This window comes from Prunus avium, chromosome 3, assembly GCF_965620075.1.
Source record: "Prunus avium chromosome 3, drPruAviu1.hap1.1, whole genome shotgun sequence".
NCBI classification, from domain to species: domain Eukaryota; kingdom Viridiplantae; phylum Streptophyta; class Magnoliopsida; order Rosales; family Rosaceae; genus Prunus; species Prunus avium.
In genome coordinates, this window is record NC_142286.1 from 9,149,461 (window position 1) to 9,171,783 (window position 22,323).

Here is a 22,323-nt window from a genome sequence, read left to right on the forward strand (position 1 = left end):
TATGTTATTAGGTTGATTAGGATTATTATATTTTTGGTCGAGAGGTTGATTAGGATTAAACTGGAACAAGAATATGAAAAGTTTTATTAGAAATTGGTATTTTAAAGGCCAAATATTAATTTTGGGTGTCGAAGAAAATAAAAGTGAAAAGGCATTAGAAATAGGCACGGATGCTTGTTATCACAACTACACAAACATATTGGTAATTCTGCCACGACAGTAAATAAGTAAACAGGCTCAACCTGATTCTCAATCGAACCAAAAATTTATCAATGATCAAGCCAGTAATTTATTTAAAAATTTATACACCAACTAGTCTAGGAAAGCCATGAATTAATAACTACAAAGTAAAGTGGACACGACTCGAACAACATATTCTGCTCATTTCATTCTTCATCCCCTGTCTATGACTGAGACTAGACTCTCTGAGTAAAAAATAGTTTGTGAAAAATATTTGTCAAGCCCATAAAAACAAAGATTCTTCTTAATATTGTGTGTACTTGGGTTGTATAAGACCAGTTGCCCGCTGCAATCTTCCAAAAGAAATTGACCATCTCTCCAAAATCCCATTGGCTTAAAAAAACCTGCAACAAGACGTATCGAAAGAAGTTTAGTCCAAGAGTCGTCGTCGTCGTAGTCTTGTTTGACCCACATGTCAAACCATTGCTCCTGTGGTTTACATGGAGAAACAATCAAAGAGAGAGAACCATTATACGATGCAAGCTCATAAAAAGTACTATCTGAGTCCTGCACAATAGTAAGGCAACTTGGAAGCCTCATCTCGTGCAACACTTCATCAAACATGCTGAAACAAAGAACTCTGTAATAAGCCGTGACGTCCCCAGGAACAAAATTAGCTGCCAGCCAGTGAAAGTTTCCCTTCACATAGGTGTTAATAGAAGACTTGATGATAGAAACATCAACACTAGACGGCACAGTATCATCGGCCTTTCTCCATGAATTACAACTTGAGCTATATACTAAAACCTGGAGGGGAAAACACAAAGTTTGCGCTTCATTACAAGTGCAGTTCACAATTAAAACCACCTTGTAGTCGTTGGTTTTAGGATCGAAACCAAATCCAACAGTTTTCATTGAACACGGATGAGGTTGGATACTCAATTCTGGAAGAACCTGGAATTCTCTCAGTGCAACATTTACCAGCATAATACTGCGAAGATGGTCTAAACAATACATGCCATTGCAGGGACCAAAAATATCAAGATATAGCTTCTCATCTCTATATGGTAAATCTAGTAGATGGAGAGAAACATCCTCTTCTATGTTGTATGCGTAAAGGGAGTTGACATGATCAGCTGGCTCAAGATGGGTGGGATGACAACAACAAGGCGTTGTATACGTAAAGAGGAGACAATTCTCACTAACATTCTTGTTGTTGGAGTACTGGTGGAGGTGTTGGATGATAAAATTAGGGTTCTTGATGAGTTCATACCAGGATTTGCAAACACATTGGAAGCGCTTCAAAGATTTCACAGGGAGTCTACAAAGAATGTTGGCGAACACATCTGTGGGGATGTTTATCATGTATTTTCTTTCTTTCTTTCGTGTGCGATTCTAGGTGCAGAAGAACATGAGTTAAACAGAAAGAAAAACCAGAGCAGGTATATTCATCTTGAAATTGAGAAGAAAAAAAAAACACACACACACACACACACATATATATAGTGCATATGTGTGTATAAAACGTATGTGTTTTATGCAATTTCAAATTTGGGTTGCATTATGAAATCTTTAAAATTAGTATATATCCGATTTAATTAAAATCCAGTTAAACAGCCAATTTAGTGATAAGCAAAAAATTTCTTCCTACGTACATAAACAATTTATTTATCCCAAAGTTCTGTATCTTCTATGAATTTGAGGTAACTTTTAATTAGGCATGCATATCGATTTTCCAAAAAAAAAAATTGAATGAATGAGAAAAAAGAAAAAGAGAAAGGAAGAAACAACTACATAAGATAAAACCCTACATCAAGGAGTCTGACTCTGTTTGAGTTTAATAGAAGGAGAGAAAAGAAAGAAATGGTCTAGTAATTAGAAATAAAAAAGAAAAAATATATGTTTGGATCGATGGTTTTAATCTGCGTACATCTCGGTAACAGTATATTGAGCTTCGGCTTCTTCCTCTTCCTTCATGCCCCTAAACCCTAATTATATATATATATATATAGAACATATAAAAATTTAATGTCTCCAAAAAGGCAAAATGGTAACCTAACCCTAATGTATCCAAAAAACACCCTAAACCCTTATAAATGCTAACCTACCACAATACAATTGTTTTTTATATTTTATTTTAGAATTAAGTGATCCCTGACCATTTATTTTAATACAAAATAAGAATCATGTGGTAGACAGTTATACACTAACATTATATGTGGACTAATAATTTTACCTATTCCGAATTAGTCAGCTAATTTTTCTTCTACTTTCTGATTTTTACTTCGCTCTTATGCTCATATCAAGTGGACTACTAATGGCATGTTTACGTATCAATAATGGGTATAAGAATCATTCCAATTCCTTCATCCCTTGTCTTTAACACTCGGCATTGGAATCCCCCTCGGCATTGGAATCCCCCTGCGTTTACTTACACTTAGAAATAAAAAAATTATGAGAGTTCCATATTAAAATTCATAATAAAATTAGCTAGGGGGAGCAGTTGATCCAATTCCAATTACTTATTCCCTTATTCCTAAGTGCCCCAATTCCTTGCAAGTACTAAAATTTAATGAAACCTTTTGTTTCTCTAGATTTACCTTAATATTTTAGATTTGTCAACTTTTTTTAAATCTTTAGGATGTAAATCTTTCATTAAAGACCAAGTTGGGAAGAGATCAAGCTGCCTTGCTATCCTATGTAATAAAAAAGAAAAAGAAAATCTATTCGCATGTGTGCAAATAAACTTCAGAATTTTCATGGAGACACAATACTTATCTTTTCTGTCTATAATACTTTGATCCGTCCGAGGATAATATGGTAGATCCCTGTCCTAGTTGCAAGACTCTTCAGAAACTATAATTCAAATTTTTTTTTTTTCTGGTACTAGTATGCTTAACTTTCTTTGATTCACCATATTTTGTCTTTGGTATTGACTTCAGACAGAGTTTTGAATATGCGTGTATAAGGAAGCTGACTGGACAAGCTGTGACTTTATCATATAACTAGAAAGATGAGGAGTTGCTCTTCAATTTTCGGATTAGTTTCGAGTAGTCATCACTCCTTTGAATCCTACAATTTGCCTCACTAAGGTTTCCTTATATTCAAGAACAGATACTTATACGCACCCGTAAAAAATAAACTAAAAAAACATAATAAAAGAGAAATAAAATTAACCCAAATGCACTAAAAAAAACCTGCTAAAAAAATGAAAATTTCTGTCTGTCGGTCTGTTTCTCTCTCCATCTCTGTCTGTCTGTCTGTTTCCCAAAGTTTCCAAACCCTCTTTTCGTTCTTCCATGGCTGTTCAAATCACAGAAGGGTTTCAGGGTTTGAACCCATATGCCCCCGAGTTCTTCCCTAATCAAAACCTACTATCACTCTCTGGTTCAATAATCCCCTCCTACTTTTACCCCCCACCGCTTCTGGTAAACCCTAACCAGTATTCCTACTTATACTTCTCTTACTTTCATAAATAAATAAAAATGAAAATTTCTAAACTCGGCTGTGCTCATAAAACCATTCCAAGCCAAATTAACAAAATGGGCATCAATAAATCAATCTGACACTGAAAGTACTAATTTCCCATGAAACAAACAAAATCCAAGCAATATCTACTTCAAAACCTTCCACAAATTCTCATCGACTTTCTCAAAACCCAGAACTTATCAACAAATCCAAACAAAAAGGGCAAAAACACTTACGGAAATCAATATCCAGGCGGGTCTTTCCATCTTCAAGAGCATAAGCAAGCGATTTTAAAGCATGAGTGACAAGAACTTCATAGGACTGAAACTCCGGACTTGGGATCAAGACTTGAAGCTGAAGAGCCTTTGTCAGCGCATCTCTGTGTTTTGTGGTTGATTTGGTTTTTCTGTGAGGAAGAAAAGGGCAAGAGGCCGAAATGGGATTTTATGAACTTTGTTCTGCTGTTGGGTCCTCAAACTTTTAGACAATTTAACTTCGATACTTTTAATTTTGTCAAATTACGATTTTGGTTTGATTGTAATTTTGAGATTTTGTAAACTCGCCTAAACTGAACAACACCAACCACTTGTGTATTTATTTTTATGTTAGATGTATAGCATTCTCATTGGCTAATAACCAACCAGATAAGAATTTCCAATTTGAATTTTTAATTATTAATTTCTTAGTTATTAAACTTTGAAGTTTGATGGCATATCAAATTTTAAGATGAAAATTAAAAATATGTAGCAAGCTATGAGAATATTTTTTTTTTGGTTAAAAAAGAAAACATTCTCTCAATCAAAATTGCTCATCATAGTGGTGACTCATATTAATCAAGGTATATTGTTTGAGAATTATATATATTTTTTATGATTCGTCCAAAAAAAATATTTTTTTTTATATGAAATAATAAATAAATTTGATTTCAACAACAAAAATGTATATTCATTCATGGCTTCACCCAAAAGTTAAAAGTTAATAACCTATTTTCAAAAGATTTTTTTGTCTACAATTTTCAAAAGGCTTTTTATCACAAATGGTCCTTGACGTTTACGAAATTATCACGAATGGTCCTTGAGGTTTTTTTGTGACACTAATAGTTCTTAACGTTTGGACTTTTTATCACAAATGGTCCTTGCCGTCAAAAATTATGTTAAGTGTATGATGTGGAAGATAAGTGGAGCCCACATGTCCAATCACATCGTGACATGTGGATTAAATAAATAAATAAATATTTTTTTTGATGAAAATCCATTAAAAAACCATTTAGCCTCTCTCTCTCTCTCTCTCTCTCTCTCTCTTCAAGTTTTTCAATCCTGAAGACCAAGTTCAAGCTTAAGTTCATCATCCTCTTCAAATAGACAAAGACCAAGAAAAGCCTAGGATGAATTGTAGAGAAATTGAAGCCAATAATACAAACAAACTCAACGATTTGCAGCCACAATTCAACTTTTATGAAGGATTAAGCCATCAGAGGCTGAAACTCAGGAGTAGAGAGAGAGGCTAAATGGTTTTTTAATGGATTTTCATCAAAAAAATATTTATTTATTTATTTAATCCACATGTCATGATGTGATTGGACATGTGGGCTCCACTTATCTTCCACATCATACACTTAACATAATTTTTTACGGCAATGACCATTTGTGATAAAAAGTCCAAACATTAAGGACTATTACTGTCACAAAAAAACCTCAAGGACCATTCGTGATAATTTCGTAAACATCAAGGACCATTTGTGATAAAAAGCCTTTTCAAAATTCTTCAATTTTGTCTTTTTATGGCAGCTAGCTGTTGTTGTCAAAAACAAATTTGTAACTTCACGCGTATTGGCGCACTTAAAACCCGACCGTTGGAAAAAGCACAGAACACCACCGATTTCATTTCCTCAAACCCTAAGCCCCAATCGTTCGTCTTCCTGTTCTCCGAATGAAGAATTCAAGTGTAGCCGCTCATTCTCAGTTACAATTCCAATTTACCCAAGAAATATTTTGTATTTTCTGTGAAGAAATCATGAAACGGAAGGCAGAGCAAGAATTAAAAGAAGGAGGGGAAAAGCAGAGGATGTGGTGGGGTGATGGAAAGCAGTGGGAGAGAGGGGAGATGATCGGAGAAGGAAGCTATGGGTCTGTTTTTCTTGCTTTTTGGATAAAAAACCCCTTTGGGAGCTTAATCTGAATGATACGCCTCCAGCTCCAGTCATGGCTGTCAAATCTGCTAAGCTCTCTGATTCAGAATCCATTCAGCATGAGGCAGGTATTCTCTCTGATTTTATAGGTTCCCCTTTTGTGATTCAGTACTTAGGTGAAGAAATCACAACCATTGATGACACAGGTGAAGAAATATTCAACTTGGCTTTGGAATTTGCTGCTGGAGGAACCCTCGATGGTCTGATTCAGAGCTATAGAGGTCATGGGCTGCCTGAGTCTGATGTGAGAAGCTACACAAGGTGCATACTTGAAGGGCTTGTACATATTCACAATTGTGATTATGTTCACTGTGATTTGAAGCCGGAGAACATCCTTCTTGTTCCTAGTGATACTAGCACCAGTGGTAGTTCTAGTTTTGTGGCCAAGATTGCTGATTTCGGATTGACTAAGAGCACCAAAGATGATATGGATGGATGGAGAGGAACGCCTTGGTATACAGACCCAGATGCTTTGATTGATAATGTGCAGACGCAGTGCTATGATATTTGGTCTCTTGGTGCTATTGTGTTGAGATGTTAACAGGCAAGCCCCCTTGGGATGTGGAGCCTAATTCGACTCTTGATGATTTCCTCGACATGGTTGCTGGGGAAATAACTCCCAAAATCCCTACTGAAATCTCTGGTTTGGCAAGGGATTTTCTTATGAAGTGTCTTGCAGTCAACTCATGGGAAAGGTTTACTGCTCAAAAGCTCCTACTTCATCCATTTGTACAGGAGCCACAACTATTTGAACCAGGTCATGCCAAGGTGAAGGTGCTTAGCTCATCTTTGGGCTCCAAAGATGGTGCCTCTTGCTTCAAACCAATTGAAGATTACTGCACAAACTCTGCCCCTGTTCCCAGAACTCAGCCCCCACCGGGTTTTGAGATACTAGCTGGACTATAGAAGTTGAGGTTCTATTTCATGATACAAACCTTATGATTCTTGATTCTAGTATTTTTTATTTATTTGTAAAGTCGATCACTTGAAATTATTCAATTCAAGGTCATAATCACGAAATTGTACAAAATGATTCAAATATATACACGAGTTGTTCTTTACTTCTGCCAATCCTGATTTCTTTTCACTTGTATTAGTCCTTATTTTTGTTGCCTGTTTAGAAATTTATCCAAAAGATAGATTGAGTAATATTTGTAACAGTGGAGATCTGATGCGAGCTGCTTTAGTTGTACCAACTGAGAATGATAAATGTACCAGAAACTAACATAAAGGAATGTTTTGAGAATCCATACAACAGTTTGGCCAAGTTGCTATTGAAAACATGGAATTTCCCATTTTGTTAATTGAACTACTTTTTTGGGGCCTAGTTGGGTTTGGTTTTGGCTGCATCATTTTGTATGCTTCATTCCAAGCCCTCATGGCTCATGATTGTCTCTCTTTTGTAGCTTCTCCACCCAACAACCACCCCCCCCCCCCCCCCCCCCCCCCCCTCTCTCTCTCTCTCTCTCTTGCAGCTGATAGCCTACATTTTGTAAGACATTTACAACTCCAAAATCAAACTCCCGGCAAACCTACATTTTTCCCAATCCGTTAGTGAGATCATCAAGGACATCGTTGTCTGCCTACGTGGCTTGGAATAAAATTTGAACTCGTTTTCTTGTGAGAAAAGATTTCCCAATGTATCCATTTTGTTACAACCTTGATATCCAAGTCTCCAAAATCTTGCTATAATAAAATGTGGTTTTGTAGATAATTGCCATATTATCATCACCATCCAATTTAAAGAATACAAAGAGAGAGGCAGAGAGAGAGAGCAGAACAAAGAAGCTGGAAAGCAATTTGGAGGCTAACTTGTGATAAGCGGAGGGTAATGTTTCTTTAATAAATTTGAACTTCTTTTCTTCCATACTAGCCTCTCTGTACGCACTTCCGCGCCTGCGAGAGGTTTTTTTTTAAAAAAATAAAAATTCATTTTAGAATTAAAAAAGATAATGGGTAGTTGTGTTCCATAAAAATAGGCCATTATCTGATTTTTCTTTTAATTTTAATTTTTTTAAATATGAAAAAGTGTGAATTTACCATATTATCCTTATTTAATTAATAATTTCAATTATTAATGTTTGCATTAACTAAGGGCATTTTATGGTATTTTGAATGTTTCACAATTCTCTGCCTTTTGCTTTATATATATAGATAAAAATAATAATAATAAATTTAACTCCTTATCTTGTTAGGAAAGGTTTCCATTTTGTCGCCATCCAAAAAACGAAGATAAAGTATTGTGGAAATTCTTGTCTGTTAGCTAGTAGCTTGGTGGCTACGTCACAAATCAAAACCTACAAAAGCATCAATTAAACCTGACCGCCTTTATGCATCTGGTTAACCCTAATAAACCACACATTCCATACATCTTCCTATTCCCTAAACCAATACTATAAAGCACAATCAAGCAAGCAAGCCGCTAATTTTTTTTTCAGAGAAATACTTATTTCCTTGTGGAGAGAAAATAGAGAACTGAGAACTGAGTGAAGAAGAAGAAGAATGAAAAGAAAGGTTGAAGAAGAATTAGAAGGGGAAAAGCACAGCATGTGGAGTCATGGAGAGCACTGGTTGAGAGGGGAGTTTATTGGAGAAGGAAGCTTTGGTTCTGTTTTTCTTGCTACTCCCAAGAAACGAAGAAGGGGTGAGTTTAGCCGTATGGTCAATTTGCCTGCAGTGATGGCGGTGAAATCGGCAAAGGTGTCTACTTCGGAGTCTATTGAACATGAGGCAGAGGTTCTGTTTGAGATCAAGGGCTGCCCTTTCGTTATCGAGCGCTTTGGTGAAGAGACCACAACCACAGACAAGGGTGACAAGGTCTACAACTTGTTGTTAGAATTTGCTTCTGGAGGAACCCTTGATGGCCTCATACGAAAATCCAACGGTCTTGGATTGCCAGAATATGATGTTAGAAGATATACAAGGTCAATTCTTGAAGGGATTAGACACATTCACAAGTGTGACTATGTTCACTGCGATTTGAAGCCGGACAACATTCTGCTTGTGCCTACCACTACCACTACAGCTAGTTCTGGTGCTATTACTAGTTTTGTAGCCAAGATTGCAGATTTTGGGTTGGCTAAGAAAACTAAGGACAACTATAGTGGATGGAGAGGCACTCCTAGGTATTTGTCCCCAGAGGCTTTATTTGATAACAAACAAGATCAATCATGTGATATTTGGGCTCTTGGTTGTATTGTGTTTGAGATGCTAACCGGAAACTCCCCATGGGATTTGAAGCCTGGTTGTGATCTTGACAATTCCGTCGACGTGACGGTGTTTGATCATCTACGTACTTCCAAAATTCCGGCTGAGATGTCAGATGTGGCCAGGGATTTTCTCGAGAGTTGCCTTGCCATGAGGTCCTGTGAAAGATCAACAGCAGAAAGGCTCTTGTCTCATCCATTCGTAGCGCCACCTCAACCATCAAAAGCGGGTCATGCCAAGTTGAAGGTGGTCAACTCATCTTGGGCTATGCGTATGGTGTCTCTTGCTTCAAACTGAAAGCAGATTACTGTGCAAGCACTGCCACTGTTCCCAGAATTCATCCCCTACCGGGTCTTCAGATACCAGCTGGACATTAGGATTCTTTATTCTTGTATTTTTTTTTTTTTTGTAAAGTCAATCACTTGAAATTCTTCATTTCAAGTTCATAACCACGAAATTGTAAAAAAAAAAATTCAAATTTATATACTAGTTGAATGATGCAAAGTTTATAACTATTATAGCCCTGAGTTCTTTTTATTAGTCCTGTGTTTGCCTAATTCTGGAAAAGGAATGGCAGGTTTATAATTGCTACTTGAAATTCTGTGTTTGTCATATTTGCTACTTGTACGGTCCCTTGAATTCCATTCAACACACCACAAGTGGCAGGTTTATAATTAAGCTACCAGATTGGATTTGAATCATTTGAATCTGCAATGCAAAATTCATTTTACTTTTTCGTGTTTTTTTACTTCACCATTTCAATGCTTTTACTTCTGCAGAATCCTTGGCTACTATTTGTTGAATATGGTTTTGTTTATATTAGGTCTTAAAACATTTGTAGGCTTCTGTCCTAATTTTTGTTTATTTTTGTTTACTTTTGTGCATACAAGTTCCAAGTTTGAATCGCCTTCTAGACTATGAAGGTAAACAGGTTCAAAAAAAACTTGGAGCAACTGAGGATCTCCATTATGTTGCCGTTACTTTCTTTCTTACATTATGTTGCTATGCGTTTTACTTGTTTTCCATCTGTTGTTTGGTTTAGGAAAGGCTTTCTGCATAATATACTTCAATGCCATTGCTTCTTCATTTTTTTCCTGCAGAATTCATTTTAGCTTTTCCTGTGTTTTGTGGGTTCTTCCTTCCTACTTTCTCACTGGACTTAATTGAATCTTTTTGCTCTATTAATAAATCTGAAATTTCAAAAGAAAAATTACACTAAATATTTAATGAGTGCAGAAATGTGTGTATGCTCTTAATTTGAAAACTCATGTTATAGATACTATATGAACTCACAGTACTAAATTCTTTGTTAGTCCAATGTTGAAAATAACTGTATATTAAACCAGCAAATGTTTCCATTACACATGTGTTGAAATAAAAAAAGAGATTTTCTATTTAAACCCCACACTTCTCTTTGTTCACCCCATGTTCTAAGTTCACCCCAACTTCTAATTTAAATTTTCACAATTTCTAAGAAAACCCCACTATCTTCCCAAACTACCCTTAAAAACATCTCAATATGAAAAATAAATAAATAAATAAAAGAGTTTTTCTATTTAAACCCCAAACTTTTCTTTGTTCACTCTAATACTTAAATCATTAAATCATTAAACAATATTTGTAGTATACATGAGATTTTGTTGTTTTCACTAGGTTGTTTTTATCATGTGATTGAAAAGGTTAACTACTCAAACAAAGATGTGTGTGGTAGGGTTCAAACCTCAGACCACTGAAATGCAAGTTAAGACCTTTTTTTTTTTATGGGACTAGACTTCATTAGCAATAGGATGTAGAGGAGTTTGTATTTTTCTAAAACTTAATATGAAGAGTGGTGGGGTGTGTGTATAGATAGATGTTCTAGGGTTAAATATTAAGTTGAATGACCTTTTTTGTCTTTTTACACAATAATAAAACTAACAGCTTAATAATTTATGTATTAGGGTGAACAAAGAGAAGTGCGGGGTTTAAATAGAGAATCTCTAAAAAAATTCATTGTCAGCAAACTAAATTCTGGCCCAAGTTTAAAGAAGTTAGACTCATGTTGCTAAATTAGTTTAGGCCCAAAATGAATTAATATTAATATTTTTACAAGAAAATATTAATGAATTGAAAGCAGTAACAGGATATGCTTCATGTACGGAGTTGAGGGGCTGACTGGAAATGGGAAGTTACTCCCACATACAGCACCCACACAGTACATGAGCCTGTAACTGGCTCCACTCCTTTCAGTTTCTCTAGGTCTATAAAAGGGACCATTAGTGAGCAAGGAAAAAAGGGGGACAGAGGGAACGGAGGAGAGGAAAAAAAACAGAAGCAGAAAACGAAAGCAAAAACGCAGAGGAAGAAGTACCAAACTACGGCAGAAATCCAAGGGGAGATACGAAGCTTTGTCACAATACTATTTGAGAAGGTATTAAACTAATTCATTTCAGCATTCTCCTATGTACAGCTAACTTGCAGGCAAAAGAGAAAGTGTAAAAGAAACTGTACAGAAGCCTTGGCAATGGAAGATGTAAACAAATCTTTTCAAAATGATGATAATGGTGCTGCTTACACAAAGAGAGCTCTCGCAAGGACCTCTCTGTTGTGAATTACGGATGGGTTTCCGCAAGAAACCCACTGTACTGAGTGCTATGAACACCTTGCGAGTGTTCATGGGCACATTGTGGTACTCAGAGAAGACCTTGCGAGTGTTCTTGAGTACCAAAAATAGAAAATGGCGAGTTTCATCCTAACCCACCTTCAGCACAGTGAAATCCCAAGTCTGCAAATTGGAGAACGAAGAGATAGCCCACAAAGTCACCAAGACAGCTCTCCTCTACAGTAATTTGCAAATACCACAAAGGGCTCTCACTCTGTTACTAGCGGTACGATAGCCTTCCCAAAAGATCTCTGTCTGCAATCAAATGAAGAAAAAATTGCACCAAAGCATCAGACTGTTGTTACCAAGAGGGAGCAGAGAATTCAAAATTATCTTTGGCCCACAAAAAAAAGAAGAAAATACAGTCAAGCCTTCAAGGAAATTATGAAAATAAAAATCACAGAGATTACAAAAGAGAAAAGAGTTTATCTTCCTTTTCTCTTGACACCAAAAACAAAGGTGTACGACACACGGCCACCGTCGTACACAGGACTGCAGATTAATAGTTCAGAAAAAAAAAAAGCAAAAGGGAAAAATAGCTCACCAATCTTAGGCTAAGAAGCCTCCTCCTTTGTTGCTGCTGCTGAAGAACCCAAGAGCAGCATAAGCAAAGGAAAGAGAGAGAAGGAAAATGAACATAAAAGAAGAAGAAGAAATAATAAACATAAAAGCTCACAGAGAAGGAAAATGACGGAAAGCAAAGGAAAGGAAAAGAAACAAAAGTAACCAGCTAAAAGACAAAAAAAGTTGAAGCCTGGGATGACTTTCAAATAGTTAGTGAACTATTTGGTCAACTCTTACAGAAGGAAAAGACTTACCTTGCTTTGACTTCTCTTTGGTTTTCTCAAAACTCAAAGTTCTTTCTCAATTGCGGCTACTGAGTAACTGAAGATATACGGTTTGGTTCAATTTGAATTAATTTGAACTACTCCAGATAGATATGGGAGTGACTCAGTTTGGATTGATCTCTACTCCAAATGGATATCAGTTTCAAATGGCTGCTGGCTCTCAAAGCCTTTCTGACGTGGACTCTTTTCTTATGGGCCAAATGTTAAGGCCTGCAAATAAATTGATGGGTTGACAAAACATATTACCCATTAACTTTCAAAAACCCAAATTATTTGATGGGTGGTCCAAATAAATTATGTCATCCCCACAACCATATGTGAGTAAATTAATGGGCTTATTAATATGCCTGTTAATTTTCTTTGGACATTGACAATAAACAAATATGGTACAAAACCATTCCAAATTTTCTCATGGGTCATCTATCCGTACAAATTTCAATGAGATCAAATTTAAATCTCTCAACCATAAACTCTTTCAAGGGGTTATTCATTCCTTGAAAGTTCAATCAAATTTTCTGAACTACGTCCGGTTTGATTCCGCCAAGGATACGTAGGCAATTTGGAAATTCAATCCAGAATCTTTGGTTTTCCTTAACCAAATTCGCCCCAAACACTTTTCCAACCACAAAATCAAATTGAATCCTTGGTCCAACCACATTCAACCAAATTCCATAAAAAATTTCTCACACCACAAATTCTTTCAAGGGGTCTTTCATTCCTTGAAAGTCCAATCAAATTCTCCAAAGAACTACAAAAGGCTTGATTCCCCAAAGGGGGTAGGGAGTCTAGGATTCCCTAGATGCAGTCATAACATCAAATCAAATTCCATTATTTATTTCATTCTTTACATTGGAATCAAAGGGTGTTCTCTTTTCAAAGAGATTATAATTAAGAGATATTTTTATCTTGAATGGGTCGTACTCAATTAATAGTAAAAACTCTTATTTGTAAATAAGAGTGAGATTATGTTGGGTGAATTTTTAATTACTATATTACATTTTTTTATCTAACAACATGAGTCTGAGAAAGAAATTGGCGCGAAGAATGATTTGAGAAAACCATTGTGTTTTTACAGCCAATCTGACAAGGTTAAGGGAGACAAGGGTATAGTTTGTGCTTAATGATTGTTAAAACTACTAGTTAATCTCATTAATTGACCCTCACTCATCACTCTACAATAAATAATGCATCTTTTTTTTTTTGGCTTATTATCACAAAACGTCCCTGACGTTTGCGAAATTATCACATTGCATCCTTAAAGTTTTTTTGTATCACTCGTGGTCCCTAACGTTAATATATGTGATCTTAAATAGTCCCTCCGTCAAAAAAATTGTTAAATCCAGGGATATAATCGTCAAATCAATCCAAAATTATATTTAAAAAAATATTTTTTATTTCCTTTCCTTCTCTCTTTCTTTTCTTCTTCTTCTTTCTCTCCGCCTGTTCTTTTCTTCTCATTCTCTCTCTGTTTCTCTTTTTTTCTTCTTTTTCTCCTTTTCTCTCTTTCCTCCTCTTTTCTTCTTCTTTTCCTTCGCATGGCTGTTTCTTTTTCTTCCTCTTTCCTTCTTTGCTCCTTGTTTCTTCTTCTGTCCAAAAGCAACCAGATTCATCCTCTTAGAACAATGCGTTGATTCGTAGAGAATTTGACAGTGAGACTACTCTCCCTTGAGATGAGTTGGATTCCTATGTTTTTAGCACAAGCTCTGTTCTTGTTGAAATTTTATAAACAGGCATCATGGGAGAGAGCCTCCACTTTTCCAAAAGCCGCTTCGAAACTGAAAAGCAACCCAAAAATCCCTGCTTCTGCTTCTCGTTGAAAACAGTAGTGGACCCAATTTCCAGCACCACTAGTCAAAACTGAAATCCGATTGAGTTGCATGCAGCTTCAAACTCCTGTGATCAGATTCAGATGAGTGAGTTGGTAGTTGGTAGTTTCTATGGTAAGTTGACAGCAAACAAACCCAGCAGCCCAGCTTCACTCATCAAACCCAGCATTCCTTCTAAGAGGATGAATCTGGTTGCTTTTGGAGAGAAGAAGAAATGAGGAACAAAGAAGGAAAGAGGAAGAAAAAGAAACAGCATGCAAAGGAAAAGAAGAAGAAAAGAGGAGGAAAGAGAGAAAATGAGAAAAAGAAGAAAAAAAGAGAAACAAAGAGAGAGAAGAAGAGAAGAAAAGAACGGGCAGAGAGAAAGAAGAAGAAGAAGAAAAGAAAGAGAGGGAAGGAAATAAAAAATAATTTTTTAAATATAATTTTGGATTGATTTGACGATTATATCCCTGGATTTAACAGTTTTTTTGACGGAGGGACTATTTAAGAGCACCTATATTAACGTTAGGGACCATGAGTGATACAAAAAAACTTTAAGGATGCAATGTGATAGTTTCGCAAACGTCAGGGACGTTTTGTGATAATAAGCCTTTTTTTTTTTTGGCAAAAGAAGAGGTATTCGAATTTGGAATCTAAACTAAGGTAATGTGTTCGACTCTCCCTCACCAATATCGCTTGGGGGAATGCTAGTAACTTTCTCTCTTCAAACAATGTCATTAATGCATTGCACAAACTAATTTACTTTTTTTTCCAAATTTATCCCAATTAAGCAGGGATAAATACCACTAGAACTCTTTCAATTTCTTACATCACAATAACTCAGTCCAACTTCACATCTAGATCCGAGTATTTCCATTTTGTTGATCTGGTTAAACCAGATTTTTGTTCTGTTTCAGAAGCACATATATGCCTAGAATTTGGTTTTGTTTTGTGGCGGTTAGGTCTTAAACCCTTTGTTCAACAATGCCAAGTTGTGCAGAATTTATTTTACTCTTAATCAGCAATCTGCTATCTTTTTAAGGAGGTAATTCATGCTAGTGCTCTTAATTTGCAAACTGTTAAATTCGCATTGTATAGTTCCATTTTTCTTTTTTTTTTACTGCAAATTGGAAGGATAAACACTTCATACTCACTCATTTTGAAAACCCCTGTTTTACAAGATTGACAACTTAAGTATCACAAAAGAGACTGCAATCTTGCATTTATTAACAATCGTCCCTTATATTTTGATAGACCTATTACTTGAATTCCAAGTTCCCCAAAATAGAGAGAAAGTTACCAGCCCTTCCTAAGAACAGGGCCAAGACTGCAAATTCTGCTGCATGGCAGGATTGACAACTGGGAATGGTACTGATAATAACTTATATGGTGATAGATGAGCACAGCCAATGTCAAAAGGCAAGAAGAAGTTCTGAACAGCTCTACCATTCGCAAATAAAATCGCAACCAACATATAAACAATTTAAACTTGAGAAGCAGGCAGGGCTAACTGTCTCCACACACGATAGTTAACAAAAAATGGTTCACGATGCTGCATAATTTGGATAGAAATGCTTAGGTGAAATGGAGAGGAATTATCTTTAATCATGTGAAACACGTGAAATCCCTTTGAGCACAAGCAATTTCTGCAGTCATATAACATCAGGCTCTAAAATGATTTGGAAAAAGTTCAGTCTGACACCTCGTATATGGAGCTAATATTTACTTGAAATGTAATGGGAAAAAAGAGAGAAATTCGTTTAAACTTTAAACTAATAAAAATATATTGAAAACAACAGAACCCTACAATTATGTAGCTTAAAAGAAAAATATTCGGTCATACTTAAAAAGACTAGCTATATTTGTTGCAACCAATTATGTCCAAAGGAAGGAGAAGCTACCAGAGCAGCCCGATGAGACTTGTCGAGTCCTTCAATGAAACTGAGAGTTATCTGGTTTCATATTCTGGAACCTGCCCTTCATTATCTGGTGCAATATCTGAAAGTCTCCGAAGTCTTCACTTCCATCTCACCAATGTGTTTGTAACTTGAAGGGTGTCGTCTTTGAACACATTAAATGCTAATTTTGATATTTGGGATGTGAGAAATTTTGAACCACTCTTTTCCCTTCTCCTTTTGGCAATGTTTTTGGAGAATTTTACACTTGTTGATCGTCAAATTCTGCAGTGGTATTTTTCGGAGGAAGTATGGTAGCACTTTTATGCAAAAGCAAGAGTCAATCTCTAAGGTATGAAGACTTGGCATTATTTTGATAGAAGCATCTCCTTTCATGGACCTTGCACTCCCTACCCATGCATTCCACTTGAACAAGGATGAAAATCGAAGTTCCCTCAATTTCGGGAATGAAATAATAGATGAGTTTTCTGACCCACCAGAATCTATTCCCAAAAACTCACACCCAACCTTTTTCATGCTATTCATAAGACATATTTCCAGTGATTCAAGGGATGGGAGTTTCCCCAAGGGAGGTAAAGACTCACAATCTGGGCAGGAATGCAGGATAAGCCTTCTCAAATTTGTTAACCGCAGCATCCAATCTGGAGATATGGTGGTGCCTCGATATTTTCGAATCTCTAAAGATTCCAAATTTGGATGTGGTTGTAAAGCTTCAAGTATAATTTTATCTTCAAGTCTCCTCTCTTCACTCCAATCAAAATCTAGATTCAAATCAACAAGGTTCCCTCTAGTAATGAGTTCTACTTTCTCAGCCGCAGTCACATTTTGTAGGTTTCCACACCTACAAATATGAAGATACCCTTCGAGGTTCAAATTTTTCAAATCTCCCAGCTTAAATGCTTCTTCCTCATCATCACATGGTACAACGAGCATATCGAGTGTTTGAAGAGAAGTCAGCTTCGCAATTCCCCTCGGCAAACTCTCTAGATTAAAACAATAATCAAGGTGAAGATGTCTTAAGTTCACTAGTTTCCCCATCCCTTCTGGTAGTTTTCTAATTTGCATGCAATCGTTGATCAACAAGGTTTGCAAGTTCAATAAATCACACAATGTCTCCGGCAATATTTCCAACTCATCATTACTAGATAAATTGAGATATCTCAAATGTATGAATTTACCAACCTCCTGTGGTAGTTCTTTGAACCAGCAGCGACTCAAATTTAATGTTCTAAGACATGTTAGATGCACGAATGTCCCGGGATTTATCGGAACATTCATTGAACACAAAGTGAAGAGGGTGCGCAGTCCTTTTCTGTTGTGCGTTGAGATAGGAATTGCATCCCCAGGTGCTAGGACAAAAGTAGAATGACGAGCCCCTTTAATGTCTGGCTCTCCTATGTAATCCCCAGGTGCTTGGACAAAAGTAGAATGAAGGGCGCCTTCAACGTCTGGCTCTTCAACACAATCAACACCCGTGATAAAGCATTCATATCTAGTGACATATTGGGCCAAGCGATGCACCAAGTCATGCATCTTGCATTTGATAATATTTCCTTTATAATCTCTTTCAAAATCCTGGAAGAAAGACCGCATTGCTAAGTTCATAAAGTATTCTTGACCTAACATTTCCTTCTCTTTGTTTCTGTCAACACTGAGACCAAGAAAACCTTGTGACATCCACATTTTAATTAAATTGTCTCTCTCAATCACATGATCTTTCGGAAAAATTGCACAATATGAGAAACAACATCTTAGTGCAGGAGACAAATCATGATAACTAAACAGGAGCAGGTCAAAAGTGCTTATGTTGTTGGCATGTCCCAATTCCCAGATCATCTCTCGCAAAACAGATTCCCACTCTCCTCTACTACTCTTAAAGTGCAGGAGACCCCCGATGACCTTTATCGCAAGAGGCAAGCCGTAGCACATCTTCACAATTTTCTTACCAATTTTTTCTAGTTGTTTGCACTCACTTGCATCCCTTCTAAAAAATGCAATTTGCCTAAACGTCAACCAAGAAGATTCTTGTGACAATGCATTTAGATGAATCATCCTAGTTGCTCCCATCCTCTTAGCCATGCTCTCAGTTCTTGCGGTCACCAAAATTCTACTGCCCGCCGCACCAAAACGCAAAAGCTTCCAAAGAAGATACCCCTTCGAAAAGTCTGCATCCCGGGGATCCCACACATTATCCAACACAAGAAGGAACTTCTTTCCTGAAAGGGATGCACGAATACTCTCGAGTAAAGTTTCCAATTCAACCAAGTTTGATGTCTTAGTCTTTCGGGCAATAACTTGAAGAATTTCTTCAGCAATCCTCAACTCATGAGACGAAAACGACTTACACACCCAAATTCTCAAATCAAAATGGGTTTTAACCTTTTGATCATTATATACAAAGTGTGCAAGAGTGGTTTTTCCAATTCCACCCACACCAACAATGGAGATGACACCAGGCCCCCTAACCACACCCTCTTCACTACTCTCAGATACCAAATTTCTTATTAACATCTTCTGATCTTCATCTCGACCATATAAACTCGGTTCTTCAATCAATTTATAGGAGGTAGAAATTCCTGTTCCTACTCTCTCCGGCTGATCAATCTCTCTGTACTTTCTAAACCTGAACCCATGACTCTCAGCGAAAATCACACTCAGTCTTTCCCTCAAACACTTAATACGACGTCGTTGACCGACCCGATTGACTAATTGACTGCAGCAAAAGCAAGAGGTAAGCCGAGAGAAGCATACCTTCATCAAAACGAAAGCTTTCTTTGTTCCATGAGTTTCTTCTTCCAATTTGGGTATGGCAGTGCTCAACTCATCCAACACGTCTTCGATGTCGCAGCTCACGTCTTTGAGCTTCTCCAACCACACTCTCACGCGCTCCTCTTTCACTCGCCTCTTCTCTGCATCCTCCAGCACTGGTTCAATGTGTCGGAGGAGTCCGGTGAGCTCGGTAAATTCTTCCTTTCCGTCCAGTTGGTCTAACAGTCTGGAAACCAGGGCAAGTGCGTCAGCCATGATCGGAGCTCGGAGCTTGGAGCTTGAAGCTTGATTGGCAAGAAAGACAGGAAAAGGGGGCGGCTATATACAAAATGAAAAAAGGAATGACAGAGACTTTCATTTTTTTTAAAAAGGAAAGAGAAAGATTTTCTTTAAAAACAAAAGGAAAAAGGAAAGAGAAAGATACATATTTGTACCAAAACTGGAAAGAAAAAACAAATATTTACAGGGCCGAATATTATAAAGGTGAGTTTGCGTAGCTGACAAGGCCTCAACACTTAATTTCTTGTTTAGTCACAAGCTTGGACTATAAGACTGGATAAAATATTTATCAGTTTCTATAGTTTTACCCTAGAAAACTAATTTCACACATCATATGATATGCATGTGAGACCGATATTATTTGACAAGTTGAGCACAAATTTTTAATTAAAAAAAAAAAAGTAAAGTAGCGAGAGGAAAACATGGGAGAAATTTTTTTTTTTTTTGGGTCTTTTTAATAATCATTAATTACTATTTTATTCTTATTATATTAACTTCTTTTTACTTAGTTTAATTTAAACTAGCATCTCTGCGAGCGTGCGACGTGCCACTTCATCAATTATGTCTTCAAGCACCATGAGCCTCTAGGAATTTCATAGCATGCATGAATTCAGAATTTGGGGGGCATTATGTGGAGATTAAGGCCACTTAATTATTGTCATGTAAATTTGTTAATTTCAATTTAGTATCATGAACTCACTTTTAAGGTATGTTTACCCTGTATTCTTAATTTTAACACTTATGTACCCTAATCTTTTTAATTTTTTGCAATCTTATTTTATCATTAACTTCACCTTCAAAATTTCCGTTAATTACCCATGTGACAGACGTGAGTCTCACCTATTCACCTCTTCCGAAGTCAGTTGAAGGAAATGTGTCTTTTGCATGTTCTGTTTTACAAGCCAAGGCTATAGCTCTTCGTAATGCAGTTTATTCGGCCCGAAAGTTTAATTTGAAAAAGCTAATTAATGAAGAAGATTCTCAAGATCTTATTTAGATCTTATGCAAGAAGAGTCAATATCCATGGAATATAGCTTTAATTATTCAAGATATCCAATTCATGATTAAAGATTTTGAAGGGATACACACCTGACATGTTTTCAGAGAAGCAAATAAAGTTGCGATGGGTTTTTTTGTTTTTGGGTTATAAATAAATAAATAAAATAAGTGCGAAGCTGGTCGCTACGAATCCTACACGTGGTTAAGAAATTAAAACCCCACAGCCAAACACGACGCCATAAGATGCACCCGAGCCTGCCTGAGTTTGTTTGACGGCTCAAATAAACCACAAGAGAAAAAGTGCGAGGAAGTGTGAAAATTTGAGGGAAAGTTGCAGAAGCTAAAGAAGATGAGCAGCGAGCCCAAAACCTGTAGCGCAACTGGAGGAGGAGGAGCAGGAGCAGGAGGAAGGGGATTTAGGGCGAAAATGGAGCACTACATGTACAGCGGTGAGAAGAAGCACGTATTTGCTGGCATCGTTCTTGTCAGCGCCGTCTTTGCCGTTCCTTGGTACCTCATGACTCGAGGTTTGTTTATCTTTCTCACTTTTTTTTCGATTTACGCTCTGTCGTTTTGGGTTTAAGCATAATGTAGCTACAAATTTTAGGTTTTGGAATTTTCCTAAATTTTCTTGGCAACCAAACAGTGGAAATGTGTAAATTGGGTCAAGTGGTTCCATTCTACTACACAGCTCAGTTTAAATTAAATTCGTCGAAGTGTGTAAATTGGGTCAAATGTTTACTGATTGCTCGAGCCCCCTTTGTGTATTTAGTGAATAATTAGATTTGGGTTATGATTATCTGAGCTATGGGAATTACAATAATTTGCATTTATGAATTAATGTTTATTCATCTTAATATGCATGTTGTCTTAGGAAATTTGGGGCTCCTGTAATCTCAGTGGCATTTTGTTCTGCTCTCTTGTTGTGTGTTGTGTGTAAAAAAGAAAAGGGAAAAGACAATATGCACTGTGATTTTGACTACCAAATTGTAGGGAAATACATGGTACTATTTTCATGGTAGTTTCTTTAGATGAATGGTTATAATCCATGAATGTGCCTTGTATGAATGGGGTTCATACATCATTATCAGATTTTGTTTCGGTTGCCGGTTGATTTGCCTACCTCCCTTTCCTATGCATAAGAAAGTCATGCTACTGGTATTTTATCTGCTAAATGTAATTCAAACTGTGTTCTCTCCTGTAGGGGCAAAGCATCAATCCCATCAAGATTACTTAGAGAAAGCTGATAAGGCAAGGAGCCAAAGACTTTCTTCAGGGGCTTCTTCTGCTAAATGATTTTGAAAGCTTTCTTGTTAAGGGTGTGTAACTTTCCTCTGCTTTTTTTTTTTTCCTTCTTTTAATGGTTGGAAGGTGCGGTAGGTCTTTGTTGTTTGGCACTGTTTTTGCCTTCTCAACCTGTTCTCTGGAAGAGATACTGGCTTCTCATGATCCTTGAGGAGCAATAGTTTTGTTTATTTTCCTTGTGATAGTCACAAATCTACAGTCCATGAGGAACACATTTTCAATAACCAGCTAGAAGCAAACTTCCATTTCTTGTTATGTCAATCAGGCATCTTTCTGGTGTCATGTTGAGTTGCACTATAAAGTATGGCGGTTGAACCAAAAAAGAAGAAGCCCAGCACTACTTTTCTTAGTCTTGTGCATTTTGAGGTTCAGCATGTCTAGTAGGTGAATGGTGCTCTTTCAACTTCATTCAACTTTTTTATTTGATACAGCCAAGAAAAATTTGAGGTGTAAACAAAAATATGCTTGGTAAATTGTCTCTATGGAGTCGGGTAGACTGGAGTAAATAATGTGCCAAGGGAATTATAGCGGTCAAGAGCATTTACAATGGCACCTGAAGTTGCTTTCGATTTTTCCATTTTCCAATATCGATTGTATCAAAAGTGTCATTGCTAAGGGAAAAATGCCCCCAACCCAATACATACATACTCCAGAGTTTTATAATTTACCACTGCACCTAGTGATGTCCACAACTTGTATCTAACATGTCTCTACT

General features: G+C 36.7%; 3 protein-coding genes, 1 long non-coding RNA gene and 2 pseudogenes across 5 annotated transcripts; 3 read left to right on the top strand and 3 right to left on the bottom strand.

Annotated features, from left to right (window-relative positions):
* Window positions 1–265: 265 nt before the first annotated feature.
* Window positions 266–4,091, bottom strand: LOC110763390 (F-box/kelch-repeat protein At3g23880-like). 2 transcript variants are annotated; one of them, XM_021966169.2, is made up of 2 exons: window positions 3,885–4,074; window positions 266–1,575 (listed from the first exon to the last, which is right to left on the bottom strand). In XM_021966169.2, exons 1-2 carry the CDS (start codon window positions 3,924–3,926, stop codon window positions 394–396), a joined length of 1,224 nt encoding a protein of 407 aa, XP_021821861.2. In that variant the 5' UTR covers window positions 3,927–4,074; the 3' UTR covers window positions 266–393. The 2 variants fall into 2 exon arrangements, 1 of the variants encoding a protein (XP_021821861.2); XR_015834692.1 differs by having other exon boundaries at window positions 502–584; window positions 3,885–4,091.
* Window positions 4,092–5,508: 1,417 nt separating this feature from the next.
* LOC110746124 (mitogen-activated protein kinase kinase kinase 20-like) lies at window positions 5,509–6,921 on the top strand (annotated as a pseudogene).
* Window positions 6,922–8,206: 1,285 nt separating this feature from the next.
* LOC110763375 (mitogen-activated protein kinase kinase kinase 20-like) lies at window positions 8,207–9,485 on the top strand (annotated as a pseudogene).
* A 2,069-nt stretch (window positions 9,486–11,554) lies between these two features.
* Window positions 11,555–12,348, bottom strand: LOC110763393 (uncharacterized). Its single transcript, XR_002527721.2, has 2 exons — window positions 12,229–12,348; window positions 11,555–11,939 (listed from the first exon to the last, which is right to left on the bottom strand). It is a non-coding gene; the product is annotated as an uncharacterized LOC110763393 (long non-coding RNA).
* A 3,600-nt stretch (window positions 12,349–15,948) lies between these two features.
* Window positions 15,949–19,492, bottom strand: LOC110763389 (putative disease resistance protein RGA1). The gene has a single exon (XM_021966168.2). It carries the CDS (start codon window positions 19,278–19,280, stop codon window positions 16,413–16,415), a length of 2,868 nt encoding a protein of 955 aa, XP_021821860.2. The 5' UTR covers window positions 19,281–19,492; the 3' UTR covers window positions 15,949–16,412.
* Window positions 19,493–20,466: 974 nt separating this feature from the next.
* On the top strand, window positions 20,467–21,856 carry LOC110763382 (uncharacterized). The gene is made up of 2 exons (XM_021966156.2): window positions 20,467–20,830; window positions 21,508–21,856. The coding sequence occupies exons 1-2, from the start codon at window positions 20,653–20,655 to the stop codon at window positions 21,597–21,599; spliced, it is 270 nt and encodes an 89-aa protein (XP_021821848.1). The 5' UTR covers window positions 20,467–20,652; the 3' UTR covers window positions 21,600–21,856.
* Window positions 21,857–22,323: the final 467 nt, after the last annotated feature.